Genomic DNA, 23639 nt, shown 5'->3' with positions numbered 1-23639 from the left:
AATACTGAGGACCTTCAGAGAAACATGTTACCATGATTGTTGTCCCATGGCAGCTCCTCAGTATTCCCTAAGAATAGTATATGCCATGTGTTAAAATGGGAATTCTTATACCCTCGGGACCTGAAGCAACCCAGGTTGCTGCAAAGCTGTCAGTTTTTCCTCTAACTTAAGAAGACAGTAATGATTTGGTTTTAACTTGGGAGGCAATTTTTGAACTTGTAGTACTTTCTGTGGGGAAAGTCTAAAAGAGTCCTTGGATCTTGGATTCAGTAGACTCTAAAGTGAGTGGATTTTTTCCTCCAGGCTTTTTCTTTTCCTTTTTTTTTTTTTTTAATCATTTTTTTTTAATTTAAGCTTTTCAGAAATTCAGAACAATCCCTTGCAGGTTTTGACCTTATTTTAAAAGTGCTTTCTATTTGAGATAAGTTTCTAAGATTGATGAGTGAAGTTCAGGTGGTAACTTCCCAGCTGATCTTTCTTCAAATATTGTATCTCAAAGTTCCTGAGAGCTGTTAACAGTCTGAGCCTCCTGAGAGTAGTAAAAGAGCATAAAAGATTGTCTGCAAATGAAAGTGAGATTACTGTTAGAGTATAGCATGAGGTAGGGTGAAGTTCAAACATAAATTTATTGATTTGAAGATTCTGGTTAAATGGAAAATTCTAGTATACTTATTCAAAGATAAAGCTTGCTTTTCTGAGCCCAGGCCAGAGGCTAATTTAAAAAATCCCTCCTTCACATTGTTTGCCGTCACTGATGTGGCTGATTTTCAGCAGTTGGCCCTTTTTAAGCGTGAAACAAGCAGCAACATTATGAATTGTTTGATAGCTCTTCTCCCTCAAACTCAGACACTGCTTCTGCATTCCCAGAATTGGTTCTTGGTTGTACACACTGAATTGCTGATAGTTTAACCTGGCTGGAACCCCAGCTGCCAACTAAGTACCATTGAGCAACCAGGACAAAAGTGCATTTGTTCCTCCTTCTTCTTGTTGCTTGTAAATGTTGTTGAGAAGGGTCACTAAAGTGAATCCAGAGCTATAAGGTTAAGTGTTTAAATAGAGCTTTTAGATCTTCTGAAGTTTCAGAAAGTATTAGTTTGCAGTTTACCTTTAGCAATAGGGTGTAGATTCAACGACACAATCTCAAGCTAAAGGAAAAATGACACTGAGCGTAAAAGATTTGAGACTTGACAAAGGTGTTGCTGTGCTTTGATACTTTCCAGTTTCAAAAGCCTGCTGAAACCAGGAGCCATATGTCTTGGGGTGACTTTATGATGTGTATCCTATATCGCTGCTCAATGCCCAGAAATTAACTTTGTGCCTTTCTATGCCTTTAAACCGAGCCTGAGAGGGGGGAGGAAAACTTGAGCAATACTTTTTCAAAGCAGTTTGCAGCTTGTTCAAGGTCACCCAGAGATAGTGACTTTTTTCCAGCTGCAGCAGGGGAGTGAGGAAGCACCCAGCTTGTGGTTTTCCAGTCAGCTTTCAGCCAGCTTTTCAGCTTCTTTTTATCTGGACAGAGACTGAGAGTTAAACCTTTTTTTCCTTCCCTGGAATTTCGGATTTTCTCCCTTTTCTGCTGGACTGCTTCAATATCAGAGCACATCGGGAGGACTTTCCACCGGGCACAGAGGGCCTGGCCCTGGGCCAAGCCCCAGCTCTGAGGAGACCAAAGGGAGGACTCTAACACTTTCCCAGGTTTCTCTCCACAGTGAGAGATTTCATTATTTAGCATTATTAGCTTTTTCCTGTGTGTTTGTTAAATAAATAGTTTTTATCTCTTCACTTTCCTTCAAGGAAAATTTATTTTTTCCCAAACCTGGTGGGGGAGGGGTGGTTTGTGACCTGCCTTCTCTCAGAGGATATATTTCTAAATTTGGCCAAACCGGCACGCCATACTACTACCATGGGAGACTTCCTTAATATTTGAAGGCTCAGAAAATTAAAACACTGACGTAGATATTTTTGTCTCCAGTAGCTTTCTAACTGTTTCTTCTACATCCTCACTGGCAAATCAGTTTTATAATAGTTTTTAAGTGAAGACTGGACATGTTTCATCAATTGAGTGCCTGTCCAATTTCACTGACCAGCTTTGAGAAATTGTTGAATGTAGTGTAGTGGATCACTTGCCTTCTTTATAGGTTTTGCCAGGGACTTAAAAAGAAACTGCTGCATCAACTAAAGGACACAGTGATGCTTGTGCATATAAGGAACACATGCATATAGTGCTTATAAAGGCAGCAATAACTATCTACAATAAACTGAGAAGCTGATGATAAGCTGCAGAGCCCTCAGATGAAAGTTAGATTTGAAGGAATCAGAAATAGCCATGTCCTAATTTGTATTTTGAAAAGCTGAAAAATTTCAGTGGAAGAAGGCCCTGACTGGTTTGTTCCCGATGTGAGCTTTTTAATTTTAATGCGAAAAATATGTTTGTTCTGATAAGCAACTGAAAGTCTTCATGCATCTCTTGGTACTTTAATTAACTATTTTCATGAGATTACAGGCAAATACATTAATTGAAATATTTTTAATTTCTGGGTCTCATCAGTCGCTTTTGAAGTTTCAGCAATTATAATTGTTAATGTACTTGGTCTTCTACATATGCTTTCATCTACTTGCACAGATACTTTTATCTAAACATTATTGTTTGTTAGAAGACACTGGCTTAACACTATGGAGTAAACTGCGTTTTTAAAGTCCCTTTGAAAATGGATCTAGATACATGCTGGATCTGGGAAGTATAACACTCTGTGGCTCCATCAGGGAAGTTGGTCCAGGCAGAACTGGGCATGCTGTGTCAGAGAAGGGTCTCATATCTGCCTGGTGATCCGTATCCCTCTGCTGCAGTACAGTGATGGCAATAGGAAGTCATTAAACATTTGTGTGTGTCTGTGTTCACTGAAATTGTGCCCTTGCAGGCCCTGGGCCAGTTTTGTGTAGGGTTGGCTCAGCTGAGTTGTGATCTCTTGCTTGGCAGGGGTGAACAGCCTTTCCCAGTCACTGAGTGCCAACTCGCTGATCGCAAACACGCTCGTCTATCTTGACCTCTCAGGGAACGCGCTCCGCGGAGATGATCTCTCAGTAAGCACTTTCCTTTCACTGGGGGCATAATGAATGGGTGTTTTAATTAATGGTTGAGAGAAAGGCAAAAACCTTTTTTGTTCAGATCCTGTTTGGCCTTTATTTCTGTACAGTTTTAGTAGGGAGAGAAAATAACAATTTTATCTCTATTCTTCAGTATATAGTCAGAGAACTTCCCCACACAACTAAAAAAATCCACATAACTTTAGTTCATGCCTTTAGTCTTTGGCTTCTACCGATAAATGAGAAGAGTGCAAGGGTACCACTTTTTCTCAATGGAAAAAACCACTTTTTCATTCTCTTGAGTTCTGTTTGAAAGTGATGAAAACACCATTAAAAAACCCTCATCATCTTTGTAGTGATAAGAGTATTACAAATTTTTCATTGGAAGGTTGGAAGCAAATTATTTCTTTTGACTTGGAAAGAATTAATTTCTGTTTTTCAGTGTTTTTGTTTGTATAAATAAACCTGTGCACCTCCTTGACACATGCTGTTGAAACTCCTGATTCTTTGAAGAATGTCGTTATTTTTTAGTCTCCTTTGTTCAGTTGGTCAATTGCCATGGAGGTGCAGCTCTATTTTCTCTGGAACAGAATCCACTTACTACTCAATTTTTATATATTCACTTTTTGACTGTTACATCTGTATTTCTCTCTCCCATCAAAAGTTGTGTGCATGTAACTGTCAGGTTTTGAATTCTAAGTATTGAACATGTAGAAGATGCAAAATTACAGTCAACCAATTTCATCATTTAAAGTGCAATCAGATCTGAGTTCATGACGGTTTCACATATCTTACTTGCAGATTCATCAGCATATTCAAAGAACTAGCCTTTTCAGATATGAGGTGAAAGGGTCAGTGGGACAACAGGGTTTTAAAGGTAGCAAATAAATAGTTAAATGTAAGTAAAGACACACAGTGAATTACTCTGAGAGAATAACATAGCAAGTTATGTAAAAAAAAAAAAAGGAAAATAAAATGTACAACTTTTGTAGGCAGTGCTTAAAGAAACCTAAGGTCTACCTACAATATTTTAAGAGATAAATGCAGAAAGTGGGGCTTTTCTTAGCTTTTCAGAGAGATGGTTCAAAGATAAAGATTATTAATAGTGAGGTCTCTTAATCCGTGGATTGCTAACAGGAGCAAGGAAATCCTGATATTTAGCCATTAAAATAAACCCTAGGAAATTTTTTAAGTGGGGACCTCTCTTGTACTGTAGGTATAGGGCTAAATGACCTAATTTTTAGGAAGATGGATTATTTTAGAAATGTTAAGCATGCACTGTTTGGCTGGATTTCACGTGGAGTCGAGCTTTCCACTTTTCTGTAAATTAGGTCACACTTTTATCTTTCTATGTTGTTCTCTGAGACTAAAAAGACCCCAAAATGAAACAGTGTATAGCAAGAAGTTTTACATACACTAACATTTACATGGCATATTCTATACAGTACTGAAGCCATCAATGTTAAAATCTTGTTACCCGTTCTATATTCTCCCTTAAACCTGTAATGGGCAGCTGATATTAAGAACTAACCATGGATTTCAGGTGCAAATTAGTTGCTTCCCTCATGCTTAAAGGGTCTGGCTTTAACTTACAAACCAATTACCCTTTCTGAAATGTAACAGCAATCTGAGTGACATTGCAAAGCATTTCCAGCTAAATTAATTATCATTTGCTGCAAAAGTTAAATGCAATAACTCAAGGCCTGTGCTTTAAGAGAAATGTTGGGTAAGTGTAGTATGAGCACCATTATCCCACTATTCTTTAAAAAAAATGATAGCCTGGAAAAGTAAAACAGGTTGTATTGATTAGGCAAAGTTTCAGATGATTTCATAGTAAAACCCAAAAATGCAATGACAGGTAGTGATCCAGTAACTGCTGTCATAATGTAAAAATTAACCTCTGTAATTCTTTCTGTCCAATAATTACAGAGCCTGTACAATTTTTTGGCCCAGCCAAATGCCCTTGTTCACCTGGATTTATCCAACACGGAGTGTGCGCTAGATATGGTAAAGACCTTTTTGTGGATATTTCAATACCAAGGAAACATTCCCCACCTTCTATCCCTATGTCCTTTTTTGGGTTAATATAAAGTAAAATGAATTGCCCTTATTTTAATTGAACCAGGTGTGTGGAGCCCTCCTTCGTGGATGTCTTCAGCATCTAGCTGTCCTTAGCCTCTCTAGGACTCTGTTTTCTCACAGGTACAATTTAAATGTCATTACTCTCAACTCCTGCAATATTTTGGTTTGTAATTTCTTGCTCTAATGTAGCACCTTTCTTTTTAAGAATAAATCTAAGACTTTTTTATAAAGCCTTGGAAGTCTTAGTGCTCTATGAAATAGGTACTATTTATTTTAAACAAAATATTTTCTTTCCCTTTCTGCTCTTTGGTAGAGGTCTGTAAAGTAAGGTACCTTGTCTAATATGTGTTTTTGTCATACTGATGCCGCAGAAAGTCTATATATATCTTTTGTCTCTAAAAGGCATAGCATCAGGCTTTGAAGTCTGACTGACTTGACTCCTCTTTAAATATGATTTTTAAAGTTTGTATTTTTCATGATTTGATGATGGTTACAAATGGGTTTTTTCCCTGTTTTATCTTCTGGGAGGAACTCCCTTTGAAAATCTGAGATTCAACATTTACGTTTTAGAGTATTTTCATTGTAGGAAATACTAGCTTTCATTTTTTTCAAATTGAAGACTTGGGTCCTTATCAGAGATGATACCTAATTGTTGATAAGGTACTCTAGCATTGAATAATTATTTCTAGTGGTATTAAAGCAGTTTCAGGGTTTTGTTCATGTCCTCTTTGATCTTCTGCTTGGGAGATGTAAGTATGTTCACTATTAACCAGACCTAAATGATCATTCTTTGTAGTTCACCAAACAGAAGGTAGATAGTAATGGCTTCTGTGCAGCAGTGCAGTGCTGAGGATTGTTTGTTGAACCAACATTTTGATGGCATTATAATTCTGAGCTAATTTAGAGCCACTGATTACAGAACTGCCACAGGTAGAGCAATTAAACATCTAAAAGATCACTACATTTCTGATGGCTTGCGTTCACTATTTATTGGAATGAGGAGTGTCTAAATGCTACTTCTTAATGATTTTTTACTTACAGAAAAGGAAAAGAAGTCCCTCCCTCCTTCAAACAGTTTTTCAGCAGCTCACTTGCTTTGATGCAGATTAACCTTTCAGGAACTAAACTCCCTCCTGAGCCTCTAAAGTAAGAATTTAATTTCATTTTCTCCTGTGCCTAAAACCTAGTTTGCATTGTTGTTATATGAGTGCCTCATATTAAAAGGAAGGGGAAAGAATTTTGCTTTCTTCTTTTTTTCCCCCATTGTACATTATTGATATTAAAAGAGTGAGTTTTCTGATGGTCACACATTCATAAAATGTTCTTTCCATCTCACAGTTGAGACTATTAATCATATTTTTTTCCTCTGGGAATGTCACAATTGTATAGCTTCTGTTAGCATTTTTTTGGGATATATTTCTTTCTTTGTGGCTTACAAACAAAACTGTTCCACAGTGGAATGGGATTACAGGCTTGTGTGAGCACCATTCCTTTGGGACTGCGTTATTGCAGTGGCTGTAATGAAACGGAACCTGTTGCAGTGTTTGGGAGGAGAAACCTATTGCACAGAGCTGTGTTCTTCTTTTTGGGGGAAGAGACAACAGCAGCCATTTCTAGGAATGCTAAGTGGAGTGAGTCTTTTTGTTGTATGTCACCCGTCCTGTGACTAACAGGTTCTGCAGGCTGAGGGAAATTGTGAAGCACTGTCACCCTTCTTGTGATGTGTGTGAATTTGAACTGTGTTGGTATTTTCAGACATGAAATTTAAAAGTGTGTTTTAAAGTCAAGATAGCCCAGATAGATAGGACTAATCTAGATAGGTCATTTTGTGATTCTGGCAGAATACTTGTGTTTATTGTGGCTTAACTAAAGAAAGGGCTCTTTCCAAAGTGTCATCTTCCTAGCTAATATGCATTAACACATACATAACCTTATCCATAGTAGACACCTAGACACGTTCACTATTTCAGAATCCTCATATGGATATAGATGTGTGTGTGTGCATGGATGTATCCTTGTGTGGCTGGGAGCCTGCCTCCTGAAGAAGAACAGGGAAGTGAAATGGGAAGTATCTAATGAACAGGAGATGTGGGATATAAAGAGTAGTTAGTGAGTATGGGATGGAAAGCTTTTGATACACTCTGGAGGAAGCTAAGGGAGGGAAGAGTGACAAGTGCAAAAGCAGAAAGAGTAGTGTATGTTGTTTTGGAGTATTTTTTATCAATGCAGTTCAGTATTGAAGAGAACAGTGCAATATCACAGAATCACAGAATGGGTCAGGTTGGGAGGGGCCACAGTGGGCCATTTGGTCCAACCTCCCTGCTCAAGTAGGGTCAGCCTGCCGCACATTGCACAGGATTGCATCCAGATAGTTCTTGAATATTTCCAGTGGGGGAGACTCCACACCCTCTCTGTTCCAGTGCTCGGTCACCAGCACAGAAAAGAAGATACTCCTCATGTTCTGGTGGAACTTCCTGAGCATCAGTTTCTTCCTATTGCCTCTTTGTCTTGTTGCTTGGCACCACCAAGAGCCTGATGGTTAAGTCAGATGCACTGGATTGAAATCTATGTTCAACTGCAGGAGCCATTTTAGGTCTGATCTTTCACTTTGTTCTGTGTGATGCTCTTGGTTGTTGTCTTGCTTGCTCAGACTTTGCCAGTATTAGGAAGGTGTGGTACAGACGTGTTTTCAAACAGAAGGTGATTTTTGAGAAACACAGTTGATTCTGATTAATTTAGAGCTATTGATTCTATGGTGGAGGGCAGCAGGGAAGAAAAACAAGGATGGATGTGACTACTACAGAAGACAGTATTGGTGCGACAGGAAAAAGAGAATGCTGTGAGACATTGAATATATCCCCAGAGATTAGGAAAGGTGAGAAGCACCAAACATTAAGGTTCATTATGGTACTCTTCTTGTCATGTTGAGTATCTCCTATGGTATGAGGAATTTTGGCAGGTGAGTGCTCTACAGTTGCCTGTGCTCTTAGAAGATGTTATTGTATTAATTTATCCCCAAAACTTGGGACCCCTTGACTGCCAGCTAGACAGCAAATGGTATCTTCCTAGTCCTTTTCAGCCAAAATCTGCATTAACAAAAGACTGCTTCTAGTAATGTTTAAGATACTCTGGCTCATTTTGACTGAATTGGGTTAGAGGGAGTTACTCACCAGACTGGTGTTGGTGGAAGTAAAGAGGCAGTGATGGGGAGTGTAGGATGAGCTGAGAGCAGAAAGTTCTTTCACTAGCACAGAAAGCTCCAGAGTCAACTGAATGTGAATGGTCTCAGAGTGTCCATGCCACTGGTACTTTGGCCTGGGCTGCTTTTGTTCTGTTGACAGCATTCACCTCTGCCTAGGAGGTAGGTCAGATGCTGTTAGTACTTTTGGGTAATTTCTGTGACGTGCTTTTTCTCTGACCTAAATTTTTCCTTCAGTTTGAGCTGAGTGTGTCTCACAACACTACAGAGGACTTTGATCTGCAGGACACCTTGCTTTACCTCTCAAACCCTGTATTATGACTTGACTAATTCACTTCAAAAATGTCCTGCAGAAGTTAATCTGGTGTTAAAAGGACTGAGGATGTGCATTGTGGGACAGCTGCTTAGCCTTTTGATCTTAACTGCAAGAAATTACAAAATTTCTCCAGAACCATCAAGATCACAGGGTTTGTTAAAAACAAGAAGATAGAAACACTTTTTTTCGGGCAGACTTATTTGTCATTGCCAAGACTGCAAGAGCACCATGAGAGATGACTCCAGGAAGGAAAAGTAAAAAAACTGTGGTGTATCGTAGTAGTACTTTTCTGACATTTTTCATCAGCATATGTCAAAAAGCTTTTGATAATGTGGGACTTGGAGCTGTCCTGTGGCAAAGGAGAGAAGTTCCTGGTTTGTGTCCATGAACCAGAGGTCACCAAGCTGGATGTGTGATTCAAGATCAAGCCTGCCTAGAGAAAAGAAAAGATAACGTGCAGATACCTGACACCCTGAATTCCAAATTCTCCTGATTAATTGTTATTTGATTTCTTTATCAGCTTCCTTTAGCTCAACACTCGTGGTATGTTTAATTGCATGTGCTAACTCGGTGAGTTTAAAGATACTGGTTAATCAGTGCAGTGTGTGAAGGACATGAACTTGCCTGTACAGTGTAAGTCAAGCCTTTCAGGGAGTAGGTTTGCTGATAAAACTCTCCTGTGCAGATGCCACGTAGTGGGTGGGGGAAGGGTATACCTTGTACATAGGTTAATGTTAATGTTCCATTGCAGCTCACTCTTTTTTTTCACCCTGTTTTTTTACTGAGTGAGGCAGTTTGTACTCTTGTCCTTGTTGAAGTGTAAGTTGGCATTTTTGTTGAATTTTACAGACTTTGCCAAAAATTGCATTTTGATCTGTCAGTGCTATAACAAGACTAGTTGCTGATATGCTTCTCATGCAAATGCTAATTACAAGGCCAGTTCTTGCTTTCTGCATCATGCACAGTTGACAGGACCTCTCCATGTGTAGCCATGTGTGTGATTTAAACATAGTAGCCAAGTGTAAGTATAATATGTCTGGCTTCAGTCCCTTGGAATGCTGGTGATTTTTTTCATGACAAAGAATCGAGAAATAAGGGGATTTTCTTAGATGAATTTATAAGGAAGAAGTTAGGGAAAAAACTAACCTTTTTTTTTCTTCCTGCAAAAAGTGTACAACTAGAGTGGCACTGTGTCTCTTTTTTTAATCTGCATTTTTTTATGCTTGCATTGTATTTTTTTATTTCCTCGAAATGTTTAGGAAGCTCTTTGAAAAGTTACCATCAGCCAGACTGACTGAATAAAAACATGTCTGGGTAAGAAAGATAGACAAGATCATCTAAAAATTTGTGAGAACTGTTGCAGAACTTTCACTTTTTTTTCTCCCCCCAAGTCTGTATATTAATAGCCTAAGTAAATAGGGACAAGACATTTGCCTTTGTTAATAGGGAAGGTCTGATTATACCTGCAGGACAGAAGATACAAATAGATTTAAATTAAAAACTTGCCCAGGGCACACATGTTTGAAATGTAGCTTTGACACACTACTTGCATAGCAAGTGTGTAGACAAATGGCTCATCAGAAGGGATTGTTTTTTATCTCCATGCCTCAGTCCCTTGGTTAGCTGCTTTTGGCTGAAATGAAGTTGGAGAAGGAAGTCCTTCTGTTTCTCTGTTGAATTATTAATTCAAAGCTGAGTCTATTCTGGAGATACTAGAAGGTATACATAGATTTTGTTTGTTCCTTCTCTATTATATATGCTGTTGTGCTTTCTGATTTTACAGTATTAACACAAGTGTGATATTAACACTAACTTTTAGATGTGGAAACAAAGTTCTGTAAGACTTTATAGTGGATTTATAAAAACCATGATTAGTCGTTACTGCATGTGTCTGCCATTCTGCCTAAAGACAAAGGATACCATTGTATAGGAATACCATTTTGAAATCTGTAAATACGTATTGGGTTGTGGAAGTGGGGAATTGCGTGATACTGGAACATGCTCCAGCCTTTGAGTGTTACAGGCACTGTGCCTGGCTGAAATGGCTGGCTGCATGGCATCTTGCATATTTTAAAAACCTAATTTTTTCCTGGATTTTTGGAAAATCAGAGCGTTTGTATGGTTGTATGACAGAACACCCCATTTATAATCATTTGATGCTCTTTGAAAGCAAATGTTGAAGAAAATTCATCTCTGATGCATGTTATTAAATGGTGATGGTGCATTAGCTTCAGAATTTCTTCATTAGCCTTGCATCCCTGCAGTTTTTGAAGCTCCTGGAGTGTTCTGAGTGTGGCAGGCTTGTGCTGCCATTGTCATTTAAGAAATAACTGCTCAGCTGGTGTCGTTTTGAAATGATTCTTTGTGTTATAGGTGTATTAACCTGTGATCACTCAGATGATGATGTAAAGTTGCCCCTTTTTTTTTTTTTTTTAAACTGTTCTAAAATTGATCTTTTTCAGAGCGCTTTTATTAGGCCTGGCTTGCAATCACAATCTGAAGGAGGTGTCTTTAGACCTCAGTAGCTGTGAGGTAAGGAATATTTACCAGGATGTGTTCAAAATATGCAACGACGTGGCTTTAGTGTTCCTGTCAAATCCACCGGGCAAGATACTCTTGCTCTGTAGTCAAAAGTTGTGGGAAAGGTAGAACTCGGAGGAGCAGTTATGGTAAAAGTTAGGATGTGCGTTACAGCCTCCTAAATAATGAGCACAGAAGTTCAAAGCACCTGATTGGCAAAGCCCTCCTTGCAGTGCAGCTGTGCTACACACTGAGCCAGCCTGTTGGATGCTTGGCAGCTTCTGCTCTCCAGTGCTGCGAGTAGCAGCAGGATTTTCGAAGGTGCCCAGATTTGAATGGCTCAAAGGAAGCTGCAGGCCCTGAAGGCATGTCTGTGGTTCGATTGTCTTCCATCAGAACCCATGACATGCTTCCTCTTCTGCAGATTTGCTTTTTAACCTTAGGAAAAATTCCACTTTCCTAATCAATTAATCAATTCAGGCCAATACGGAACTTTGGTAAGAGTTATTAACATAAGAAGCACTGTGAAAGTGACCTCAAGAATAACATTCATGGCAACTTATTTGCCTTATCTTGCCTCCTCTTGCTTCTCTGTGCTTTGCTGTGCACTCTGTTTCTCAGGACTGCCCATACTCTTGCAGGGTGATTCCTGTGTGGTTATAGCATATGGGAAAAGATCAAACACAACCCTGGGGAGCCACTTGAGGCAAAGGAGAGAACTGTGTGGTGGATTCTTGCCAAAACCAACATGGACCAGTTTAGGCTCAGGCCTTCTCTGACTTCCCTGTTTTTTAAGCTGCAAAGAAAGCTTCTCATTTGTTAGATATTTCCAAGGCCATCTGAGTATTAAGTGTTCTAAAAGTGCCTACAAATACAGTGGTTTCCCTTCAGGCAGAAAAGAAAACCTGCAATATTGGTAACCATGTTGAAGTGCAGTAATCCTTGCCTTAGGTTCCTGGTCACTTGCTTCTGAAATGTGCACAGATTTCCTTATGAAGAAAAAACCAAATCATTGTGAATGCATTTCATAGTTTGTTTTGGTATTTTAGACTTTTTGGAAAATATTATTACTTTAAAGAGCACTACATGTGAATTCAAAATAGAAAAGCTTTCAAGTCAAGTACACATGTCTCTGACTTTTGAGTAGAGGGATCAGATGGATGATAATTTGTCTTTCAGAGGAAGGAAGGAAAAGGGGGGAGTAATTAACGTAATAAAAATGAAGTCCTATGATCATAGCCTTAAACAAATAAATCAATAAAACACAAATATAAGTAATGAGAGTATAAATTAGCATGTAAATCAACAGGTGCTGACAGGAGAGAAAACATTATCCTTTCATGAAATAACACCCAAGATGGGATGTGACAGAGCCCTTCAAGGGGTGATTAGGTTTTTTGGACACCAAAGCACATGTGGTCATGGCTTACTCTTGTGACGGAAAGGAAAGAATCCTGCCCAACTCAGCGTTGCATTCCTGTAGCCTGTCCCTCCAAACTGACAGCACTTCCTTAGATCCTTCCCTTAACATTTTTTTTCATATCACTGAGCTTTATCCATTCTCATGTGCTTTGGAAAGAAGTTATGCTTCCACCAGCAGGGAAGTTGATGTGCCAGCAGCTGGGAGAGCACCTCAGGATCCTGCTCCACCTCTCCCTGACCCTCTGGGATCTGGGCAGGGTAATCTGTACCCAGAAAGAGAGTGGTGGGAAGCTTGGAGCCAGTGACCACTACTCCCAGTTCCTGCAAGCACACACTGTTAGGGGGCTAGAAAGCTGATGCTTCAGCTTTGCCCTCTTCTTTCCTACATCAGGCAAGCTGTACTCAAGTATGGAAGGATAAATCTATGTTCCTTCCCTTTCCCACCATTTTTCATTTGCTCCCATAATTTTCTGGTATATTGCCTCCAAGCTTAATCACCTTCTATTGCTTGTTTGGTTGGTTTTTTAATTATTTTTACTATGAAAATTGCATTTTTATTTCTACCTGCTCAGCACTGATGTATTTCACTCTTTTCCCTTCTGCTTCCCTTAGCTTGGTCACTGTGTAAGTACCCTCCATGCTTTACCTTAATTGTTAAATCAGTGAGCAGCTTTGTTTGCCCTTCCCATATTGGTACCTCATAGCTTTGAACACACTTGGCATTTTTAATTGTCGAAGGGTTATTCCTCATTTTCTGAAAAAGGGCTTTTCTTTGTAGTCTCAGAAGTATGTCATATAGGAGGTGTTGCAGAGGGTCTTTTTGTCAGTATCACAGTCCACATTGATAAGCAGCACTTCAATTAAACTCTGCTTTTATATACATATATGTATATATATATATACGCATAATATTTTAACACAGTTGCAGCAAATTGTGATCCTAAAAGTGAAGTTTTTGTCAACACTCTCAGATTAAATAGATATCACCATTTGTGCTCATGAAGTGTTTATATATGTAAAATTTTGAATGTAGAGTTGTCTGGTACAAGATTGAAAGCTACTCCTGAAAAATTGTCTACTTCAGGCCTCAAAGTATATATAGCATAAGCACTTGGATTCTATTGTGAGTATAATTTTGGTGGATAGAACTTTACCCTACCAACAGCCAATCCAATTCCACATATGATCTGCCACTTCCATAGATCCTGTCATAGTAGATGTGACACTCTGTGTAAAATGGTTGTCTTGTGCTGGGCCACACTGAGAGAGCAGCATAAAGCAAAACTGAAGGATTTTGGCTTTCACACAGCAAATGCTATAAATGCTCTTACAAAAACAAAGTTGAGTTAAATTTGCAGCACTTCTGGCCCGAGTACAGCCTGTAATATGACTACTTATTGAGAGGATGAGGTGAAGGATAGTCAGGCACTAATTTATGGAAAGGGAGGAAAGATGTCTTATGTTCTGTACTTCTTACAGTCCAGATGTGATTTATGATTTAGATGTTATCTTTGACCACCATTCTTCAAATACTCAGGTCAAGTTATTCAGTTGTTTGTTAATCATCACATACCTCAAACTGTCAAAAAAGTGCCAAATCAAGTATTTTTTGACAAATGCTTCTAGAAGGCATTTCTGGTTCTTTAATTATAGCATTGATAAAGGTTGATGGTCCACAGAAATATCAGCAGGTTGATTTGGGATATTTACCCAAGTAAGTCAACGAAGTAAAATACTACACAGTTTTTATGCACAGGAGGTGAGAAAGCTTTGAAAGGGTTTGAAAAAGCTTGCCATTCTTTTTGAAGCAAATAACGGGCAAATGGAAAATGGAAAATTAAAATTTCCATAGAATTTTTTCCCTCTTTAGCTAAAGTCTTGTCCTGGGGCATGTTTATAAAGTGAAATGCACCTTATATAAATGTGCATAGCTGCAAGAAATAAGAAAATGCTTTGCTCCTTTGGAAAAAAGAAAAAGTTGCATTCATTCAGTAGCATTAGCAAATAAGTGTGTAAGTTTTTGTAACTTTAATTCTTAATGTTGATGTTTTCCCCTAGACCATTTCATTGTTTTTTCATTAAATCCTAACACTTCTTTTATAGTTATGTAATATTTCAGATTAATAATATCATAATTGATACTTTGCAGCCGGGCATTTTTGTTATTGTTGCAATTTTTTTCTTTTACTGCTGTTTCTTTAATTAAGAATAACTATACTACTGCTTTCTCTTGTTTATGGTGTTTTATGGCCGTTTTACAATTGGATTATTTGAATTTTTCTTTTCAGAGACAGGGAGGCATAATTTAATTGATTTTTTTTTTTTATCCCCCCCACTTATCTTTGAAATGGGCACCTTAGCATTGTGCTGAGAGCTGGAAGAAGATGCTCACTGTAAGGCCTGGCTGCAGTGGAGTTCAAGGGTGACAGTGTTGCAAGCTGATAGACTGGTCTAAGTTTTTTTTTTTTTTTTAATCACCGGACACTAGAAATGTCCTGGGCTGTTCATGTAGAGAATGCACACCCAAATCCTGCAGGCACTGCCCAGCACAAGTGCTAAAGGACTTGCTGTGTTTAACCCTTTAAGTATTTTCCTGATTTAACGGCTGAGGGGTACTTTCAAGAGAAAGGAAAGAGAGTCCCTTTTCTCATTTATGTGCAAATACCAAGGGTAAGGATGAGAACAGTAGGAATGTGTGCATAGGCTGTCATTTTGATGTCTATAACTTCTTCTGTTGCTGTTGTTTTTGCTGCTGCTAGTGCCTTCTGTATTCACAAAGCTCCTACCACTGTCTTCTGTGTGATCTTGAAACCATAACTAGTTTGCAAAAATGGATGATATTTTGTCTCTAGTTAAGATCTGGAGGTGCACAAGTCTTGGAAGGATGCATAGCAGAAATACACAATATCACCAGCCTAGATATTTCAGACAATGGTAAGTACACGGATCAGGAATGGAGGGTTGTGCAAGTCAAGAAATGCTTTTTTTTCAGCTCAAGGATGGTTGCTCTTGCTTTATGATTATTGGCCATGTTGGTTATGCAAATGTCTCAGACCAAGACCTCTTACTAAGAAACATTGAAAGACTTTACTGTACCCTCAAAAGTTTGTTGTTTCAAATCAGTGTAACGCAGCAGGATAAAATAATGGCACCAAGCTCATATTAGATCCAGAGGAAATGGAGTTTAAGTACGAGTGGAAGAGAAGCTGAATGAGAATTGGAAGTGTAGTCAAAGAACAAAGTGAAAGGTCTGGTACAGAATGAAGCTGAGGGGGAAAATTTGGAGCAAAGAGCGAACAGCTTCAGGTCAGAAAAGGCCTGCTTGAGTCTTTGGAAAAGTCTTTGACTATTTCTGCTTTGGAGTCTCTGTGCTTCCTAGCACAGATATTCCTGGGAATATGAGCTGGCTTCTCATCTTGCAGATTCAAAGTGTAGGTGTATGAACTGGAAGAATTCACCTGCTGTGTTTGCCCCTCTATCAGCCAAATGCAGGAGTATTTCAGAAACAGATTCCCAGTACAGTGGAATGCCCGAGAAAGGTGGGATGGATTGATAAGTGGAAAGCTTTGAGAGCTATTGACCCAGCCCAGTTATGCAAAAAGATTTATTTTTATAAATAAGGATAGATATTTGAAATCTAAATTATCCTGTGAATCTGAATTCTAAATCATTGTAATCTAGCTAGTGGACTCCTCAAATACATCACTAGCTTGGGAATACTAAAGCAAGGTTTGGTTTGCGTTTTTTTACTCAGGAGTAGAATAAAATTTGGCTTGTTTTTCAGGTAATTTTATTCATCGTCTGTTATGTTAGCCTTTTTTACAGGCTTTTGAAGGCTTTGAAATGTTGTTGGTACACAGCTCTACTAAGACTAAATACTGATTAGCATTGTTTCAGAATTCTCAGAGGAGCTTCAAACTCTGCCTGACAGTGCGATGAACTACACTTGGGTGATTGGACTGTGGATAAGGGACTGATTTCTGTGTTTCTGAGAGGTGCCTCTTATAGCTGATTAGCACGGAGATTTAAAGGGTTTACATTAGAGAAAGTATTCATTCTCATAGAAAAGCAGAGGCACTAATGAGAAAAAGATTGAAAGGTAGAAGAATGGAAACTTTTCTACATATTTTGGAAATTAGTACACTGGTACACTGATATAATTATTTGAATGAATATAGTGTTAATAATTGGACCTAGTCTCGGTCTTTTGTGAAAATGTGTTTTAATTCCTAATCTAATCTGATTCTTTACAGGCCTAGAATCTGACCTCTCAACCCTTGTAGTCTGGCTTAGTAAAAACCGATCGATAAGACACTTGGCATTAGGCAAAAACTTTAACAACATGAAATCCAAGTAAGGATTTTCTTTCTTTTAAATAACAAGAGAATGGATTAGGAGAAGCTGCTGATTTCATCATCTTCCTGACTTTTCTTCCCTCAGAAATCTCACTCCAGTACTTGATAATTTAGTTCAGATGATTCAAGACGAGGATTCAGTGAGTATCTTTCTGCCTACTATCATCATGTGTATTTGTACCTTCGCAGTCTATTTCTGATCATTTTTTCACTGTGTTAATTAACTGCATAAGATTTGATCCCAATCCTGCACAGACACATCCAACATTTTGGGTTTGGTTTTTTTTTCAAATTGTAATTTGGATTAACTTGTAGCATATAGGTGAACATTTTCTGAGGATGGTCTTAGGATCTGTGGTTGTTGAAAAATATTCATTATAAATGGTTGGATGTGTATAACCTAGTTACTTTAGGTCTAAATTATACAGCCCTGTAGGCATAAATTTTCAGAACTTTTGTGTCCTGATAAGAGATTACAATGTTAGTGTTCTCAATAACAATGGTTTTTTTGTAATTTCTAGAATGCACTATTTCCTGATAGCTGTTCTTGGGCATTAACTTTTCTTGACAAAATGCAAGGTCACTGCAGTGATCTCTCAGAACTCCTTCCTTCTTCAAAAGATACAAATAAACCATTCACTGTGCTGTTTTTTACTTCTCTTAGTATGTTAGTCATGGGGGCAATTTCATAAAACCTTTTCAGGGTGCTTCGCTGGGATGCTCACCCACTTTCTTGAATTCTACGCTCTTTTGTGAGTCTGAAAGACTTTTGTCTTTGGATTTGTGTTCTTGCCTGTTCTTGGCATCCTAGTTTTGGTTAGAAGGGGATCTTAAGATGCTCTGTTACTCTCATGCTTTTCCATCTTTATTTATCTACTCTTAGTCCTTTCTTACTCCTTAATTTCCTGTGCAAGTACCAAGCAAGCTTTCCTCATTCTCCAGAGACAGCTGACTGTAGACTCAAATTGTCTGATCACCTGCTATTTCCTGTTGTCTTTAGTGTCTCACCTCCAAGTTCATGCTCTCCATGTTAACTGCTTGGCTATTTTCTCCTCCCATCTGTGTCTGTGTCCTGGCAGTTTTAACCAGGATTTCCAATGCCTCTTTCCTTGCAAGGTCATTAGACTCGTATTCCATGTTCACCTTTTCTTAGTTCTTAATTGTATTTGAAGTGACTTATTAAACTAGTCCTCTATGCTCTGTCTGTCCTCTAAAACGGCATTAGTGGTACTGGTGTTTCTTGATCCTGTGCCTTCCTCCACATTTTATTCTTTAAAACATGGGATGTCGGTGTGATGCGGTGAAGTTCTGCATACAGATACCAAAGCTGATTCTAATTGAGGTAACACCTGTAATGAAAGCACCTTAATAAAAGTCCTTGTTTGCACAAGTTCCATATAGGGCTGTGCCAAGCAATGTATTGGTCAATTCTGTATTACTTTTTGTACCAAACTAGCCTTTTTGTTTTGTGTGACTGCCTCCTTCTACTCTATCTCTAAAGGGAATGCTGCAGGACTGCCTCCCCCTTCTCTCCTTTTCCTTTTGATACTGTACTGAGGGGTATCATTGAATCGCACAGCACCCGCTTCTTCTCTGTGGACATTTGTCTCTGTCCTGCCCTGTTTCTCATGCTCATCCTTTCACAGCTGTCCTAAAGAACTGAATCACAAGCAAATGTAATTTATTATGTTTTCTATTTCATTTATTCCTTTGTTCTATTTCAGGTGAATATTTCTTCCCATCAGACCACATCCTAAAACACCTCTTCAATGCACTCTGTGTCCTTTCAGTACCCAAATGATCTTCTCAAACATGCTGTTGTATTTTTTCCCCTATTTTATGACTATCCTTATCATACTAGCTGTTCTTAAGGACAAAATTTTCAACTTTCGCCTTATTATCCCTATTTAAAGTGTTACAACCTTCTGTTTATCTTTCCTGGCTCCTGTTTTTGAAGACTCCAGGTCATAGGAAAAAATAGCTGCTAAATTTTATGTGTATCATTCTTGCAGCTTTCCCTCCTTTGCATCATTGGCTTCCACTTCTTGCATTCCTTTTCTTTTCAGCCTGTGGGTGACATCAGTTGTCGTTCCACTTTCTGCCTTTTACACTATTCAGCTGTCAGATGTACACCTGTAATTCTTAGCCACCATGTTTTCCTGACCTAACCTACACAACATACTCTCCTCCTGTTTTCAAACAGTGTTACAATGAAATAATTCACCAAAAATTTGTTTTATTTAGGTACTTAAAGTAACTGTCTGTCCTTCTTGTCACACATTAACATTTGGGATATAGCTTGTGATCCTTTTGGGGTTACCCTGCCTCCTCTTTCTCCATGTTCTTTTCTCTTGTTAATCCTCTTCAGTGAAGGAATCTTGTTTCTTTCTATCTCATCAAGTGCTAAAACCAGCGTGAGCCATCTCCTAGCAGCTAAAGAGTTGAGGATAGACATTATAGCACTGTGGGAAGAATGTGTTGCAGAAAGCTGCCTAGGGTTGTTCATACTGTACCTTGAGGCTTAGAAAATTATTTTAAGTTTCTAGCTATTTCAGTTTGGTTTTGAATCTTAAATGGGTTGGTCCTCCTTCTACCAATAGTATGCATTTGCTGCTACAGGACACTAAAAGTTAAGATGCAGTTGGAGAGACCAGGGTGTGACGTTGCCCAGAGCACGCTGTGCAGTTTAGGGACCACGCATTGTCTGCATGGGAAGCGGAAGCAAGAGGCTTTAATCTAAAACATCCATTTCTAAATGCTTCTTCATGTATTTATGCACACTTTAAATAGCTCTGTTGCTGTGTTAATGTGAGTCATGAGTAAAATGACTTAAACAATCAGTGGCTTGGTTCTGTGACTGTTAAAATTGAGTGATGCGCAAAAGTAATTCTGCACAATTTAAAAGCAGTAGTAGTAATCTACATAGCAGAAAATCCCAGGTGTTTTATATAAACTAGAATGTAATATTTAGATGCACTTTTTGGGTTGTTTTCATGTCTTTTCTATTCAAGTAGGTGCTATACTGTGCAGATTTTTATAATGTATTCTTACTGTGCCATTTCTTTTCTTGTTGCAAAAAATGATGTTATGCTGCTGGTACACATTATCATTACTCAGAGTGGTAATCACTCCTGCACAGGTGCAGTGAATTTCTAGAATGATGAATATCTTTTGTTGTTAGTTCAGTGTTTGGTGCAGAATTGGCTTTTTGAGGATTTTTACAGCATTTTTGTTCTTAGGAAAAACAAATTTAGCTTGATTTAATTCTTGCTTTTTTTCCAGCAGAAGTATGACAGAATCAATGAATAAAATAATATAATTTCTAATTCTGTATTTGTACTTTGAGAATTCCTCTTCCTTAAAAAGGATGTGTTAAGGCATCTTCTGTGTATTGGCAAAGTACCTGTTTTCTGTAGCAGGGACACTGAAAGTGCTCCTTTGACTTCTGTTTTCTCAATACCTAGCTAAAGCTATTAAGTTGTTGAAAGAATTAAGTGTTGGTAGAATATTGCCCATCCTCCAATATGGAGGATTTGGTTTTGGTGTTTCTTTTTCTTTGTTTGTTGTTGTTTGATTGGGGGTTTTGATGTAATGATCAGATAATTTAATGAATATTTAGATGGTGCATAGCTGTCAATCATTACAGAACACAGTATAGAAGTATTTTCAGTCATATACTGTTTTGTTAGGGTGTTGGAATGCAAGAAGTTTCCTAGGAGGATATTTGAGATTTAGAAAAATTATGTGGGAGGGATCACCTGCAGCTCAGTTACTCCAATGCCCATTTCTTAAGTGACACATGAGAAACAAGCAATGTCACATTCACAACTTTATTGCTGATTTCTCTGAGTGCTGAGTGGTGCTGCTTTACCATGAATCTGTCAGCAAAAGGGCTTCTATGACTTCTGTCAAGAGCTCTGAAGTGCCATTCTAAATGTGATGTTAACATTCTTTATGTTAATATTTCTTTTAAATTCTTAATAATTCTTTACACTGTTCTCTTCACATTGTGCAACAAAATGGGAAAACATAGATTAAGGGCATTAACATAGTAATTTAATAACTTCCATTTAAAATAAAGCCAGCATGTGGCTTGTGTTATTGTTAGACTTTTTAATTATAAGCCTGCTGTGCTTGCAAATTTTTATGCTTTTCCTCATTTGTAAGTGCATTTCTTATTGTTGCAAGCTTTTTGGTTGTCACTGTAATCCAGTGGTGTCCGGAGGGTAGGATCCCATTGTATGGCAGGTATGATGCAAGCACCAAGGACCCTCAAAGGTGTGCACGGTTTGGTTGGCTTATTTTCATTAATCTAAACTTCAGAATCTAACATGAGTGCTGTGGCTCATTATTATGAGATATTGATTTTCCTATGCTGGCAATTTGGAGATTTTAGGCTCCAAAAGTTCATCCTCCAATATGTGCCTGAATCGGTGTATAATGATGATAACACTCCTCTGCATGGACTCGCACTTGAGCAAGGGAAGTGTTTTGTGGAGTCCTCATTCATTATCAAAGACAAATGACAATTTTAGGAGCTGTAATATTTCTGCAAGGGATGGGGATAGATGGACTAGTTCTCGAGCTTCTGCTGTTGAGTGTTGGGGACATTGAGAATGGAGGAAATATGGGCATTTTTAGAAAAGGTTTTTTAAGGCTTGGAGTGTGACTTGCTGGAGCCAAATAAGGTAGTTTCAGCTTAATATGCTGCATAAAAGAATAAGGTTACTGAAAAATATTGTAGTTATAAATGTCAAAACACCATTGTGAATAATATCTATTGACTTACTCATTGTAATAGATACTCAATACTGCTTTGAATTTCAGACCTGCTACAGTTTTCTCTTTCCTCCAAAAGTCCATGCCCTTTGTTGAAGGAACAGATACACAAAATCACTCCTAAAGTTGAAGTAACAATAATAAAACACTTTAAGGAAACTGTTTATGTTTTAACAAAGCCTTGGACTGTAATTTGCCCTTAGGCAAATCTCTCAGTTTGAGGGAGAGAAAGGGAGTGGTAGATACTTTTATTTCTCACTGAAAATGGGAATGCTGGGTAAGCAAAACCCACTGGACACTTGAAGTTGTCTTGTGAAGCTTGTTGTTGTTATCTGGCCTCTTCTGAGGTTCCCACTGTATTCTGTACTTAGTAAGACTCAGGAAGTTGGAGGCACTGCCACTTGAAAATAATTTTTTCACAGGGTGTTGCAACTTAATCTGCGTGTGTGTGTATGTGTTTGACACCTGTGCTGTTAGTTGTTACTCCTAATTTACCATGTGTTGTAGGATCTGCAGCAAACACAGAAAGAACTCTCTGATGTTTACCGCCGTCCCCAAGAGTCTGGGAAACTTGTAACTTCTTTTAGTTGATGTTTGAGGAATGAGTGCATTATCAGTTTCTGTTATCAGTGCCTTTTCTATGATCCACAGCCTCTACAGTCATTGTCCCTCGCAGATTCCAAGCTGAAGACCGAGGTCACCATCATTATTAATGCCTTGGGCAGCAATACTTCTCTCACAAAAGTGGATATTAGTGGAAATGCCATGGGAGATATGGGAGCAAAGATGCTGGCAAAAGCCCTACAGATAAACACCAAACTCAGGTAAGGGAAACATACTTGCAGTAAACAGTAGAATGGCTTAACAATACTGAAGTTGTTGACTTATTCTCAAGCTGTTTCTCTTCAGAACCTTTCTAGGTACAGCCACTTCAGAGTGTCTTTATTTGGAAGGATTCTCATCCTTTTTTTCTTAAAAGAGAAGAAAATAACAACAGAAAAACAAGAGAAGCAAGTTGTCCCTTCAAAAACATTTCCTTAACTGAAACTGGGGAAAATTTTCTAAACTTGAACAGAAAGGCCCCTTGTTGGAACCAAAAGACTTTTACATTTTCTAAAAAGACAGAAAAAAATTACACTGTTACAGAGCTCTGATTAAATCCAATGTCATTCTCGAAGCTGGGCCAGCTTTAAAGCTGTATGATGTTGCTCAGGGACTTGTCCAGGCAGGTTTTGAAGACCTGAAAGTACCAAGATTCCACAGTATCCTCGGAGACTCAATTCTAGTGCTTAGCTACTCTCTTCTGTTCTGCTCTCTCTTTCTTACTGGAGGCCATCCCAGCAGAGAAAATTCTGATACTTGGGTAGGAAACTGAAGTAAATTATTCTTTGTCTTCTGGAGTGTCAGTTTGTTGAACTGAGAGCATGTGGAATTCAGAATGAATAGCAGCATGGACCATCCATCCTTCCTTTCTTCCCCTCCTACTGTGTTGATGGACCTTGGCGTATCTTCTCTGCAACTTCATCTGCCCAACAACTTCACTGCTTTTTAGCATGTCTGGCACTGATGGCTTGAGAGTATCACATTTTTTATATCCAGCATGTGTTTCACAAACAGTAAAACCTTCAACCAGCATAAATCTGGATGGGGACCTCTAAATATGTCACCCTCATCAAGAAAGATAATCCTCCCTCCTCCTCGTCAGACTGTGCAGGTGAACCTTCCTCAGTGTACTGTCAGTGTAAAGAAACCACTTCTTGCTTGGTCTCCAAGTATTTGTTCCCTGAAGGATTAGACATTTCCCAAAACAGTCCTGGCTATTTTGTTCAGAAGCAGGGATTGTTTGGCCTTTGTGTTGCTATGCCCAAACTGAATATTAAAA

At 38.5% G+C, this 23639-nt stretch overlaps 1 protein-coding gene across 7 annotated transcripts in view; it reads left to right on the top strand.

The window, feature by feature from the left end:
• Window positions 1-23639, top strand: part of CARMIL1 (capping protein regulator and myosin 1 linker 1) — a 193529-nt gene that overhangs the window by 108707 nt on the left and 61183 nt on the right. For 4 of the 7 annotated variants that reach the window (XM_042048957.1, XM_042048960.1, XM_042048959.1 and 1 more), the window contains exons 13-22: window positions 2978-3081; window positions 5014-5091; window positions 5210-5286; window positions 6208-6312; window positions 11144-11213; window positions 13236-13247; window positions 15476-15557; window positions 16877-16976; window positions 17064-17118; window positions 22409-22581. In XM_042048957.1, the coding sequence (XP_041904891.1) occupies window positions 2978-3081; window positions 5014-5091; window positions 5210-5286; window positions 6208-6312; window positions 11144-11213; window positions 13236-13247; window positions 15476-15557; window positions 16877-16976; window positions 17064-17118; window positions 22409-22581 (856 nt within the window). The remainder of the gene's footprint in view (window positions 1-2977; window positions 3082-5013; window positions 5092-5209; window positions 5287-6207; window positions 6313-11143; window positions 11214-13235; window positions 13248-15475; window positions 15558-16876; window positions 16977-17063; window positions 17119-22408; window positions 22582-23639) is intronic. The other 3 variants (XM_042048962.1, XM_042048958.1, XM_042048956.1) reach the window with 1 other exon arrangement.

Source organism: Corvus kubaryi, unplaced genomic scaffold (assembly GCF_017639235.1).
Source record: "Corvus kubaryi isolate FWS band 111438036 unplaced genomic scaffold, C.kubaryi_AGA036_p1.0 68, whole genome shotgun sequence".
Taxonomy (NCBI): domain Eukaryota; kingdom Metazoa; phylum Chordata; class Aves; order Passeriformes; family Corvidae; genus Corvus; species Corvus kubaryi.
The sequence above is the reverse complement of the archived record's forward strand: the minus strand, read 5'-3'. Positions and strand labels throughout refer to the sequence as shown.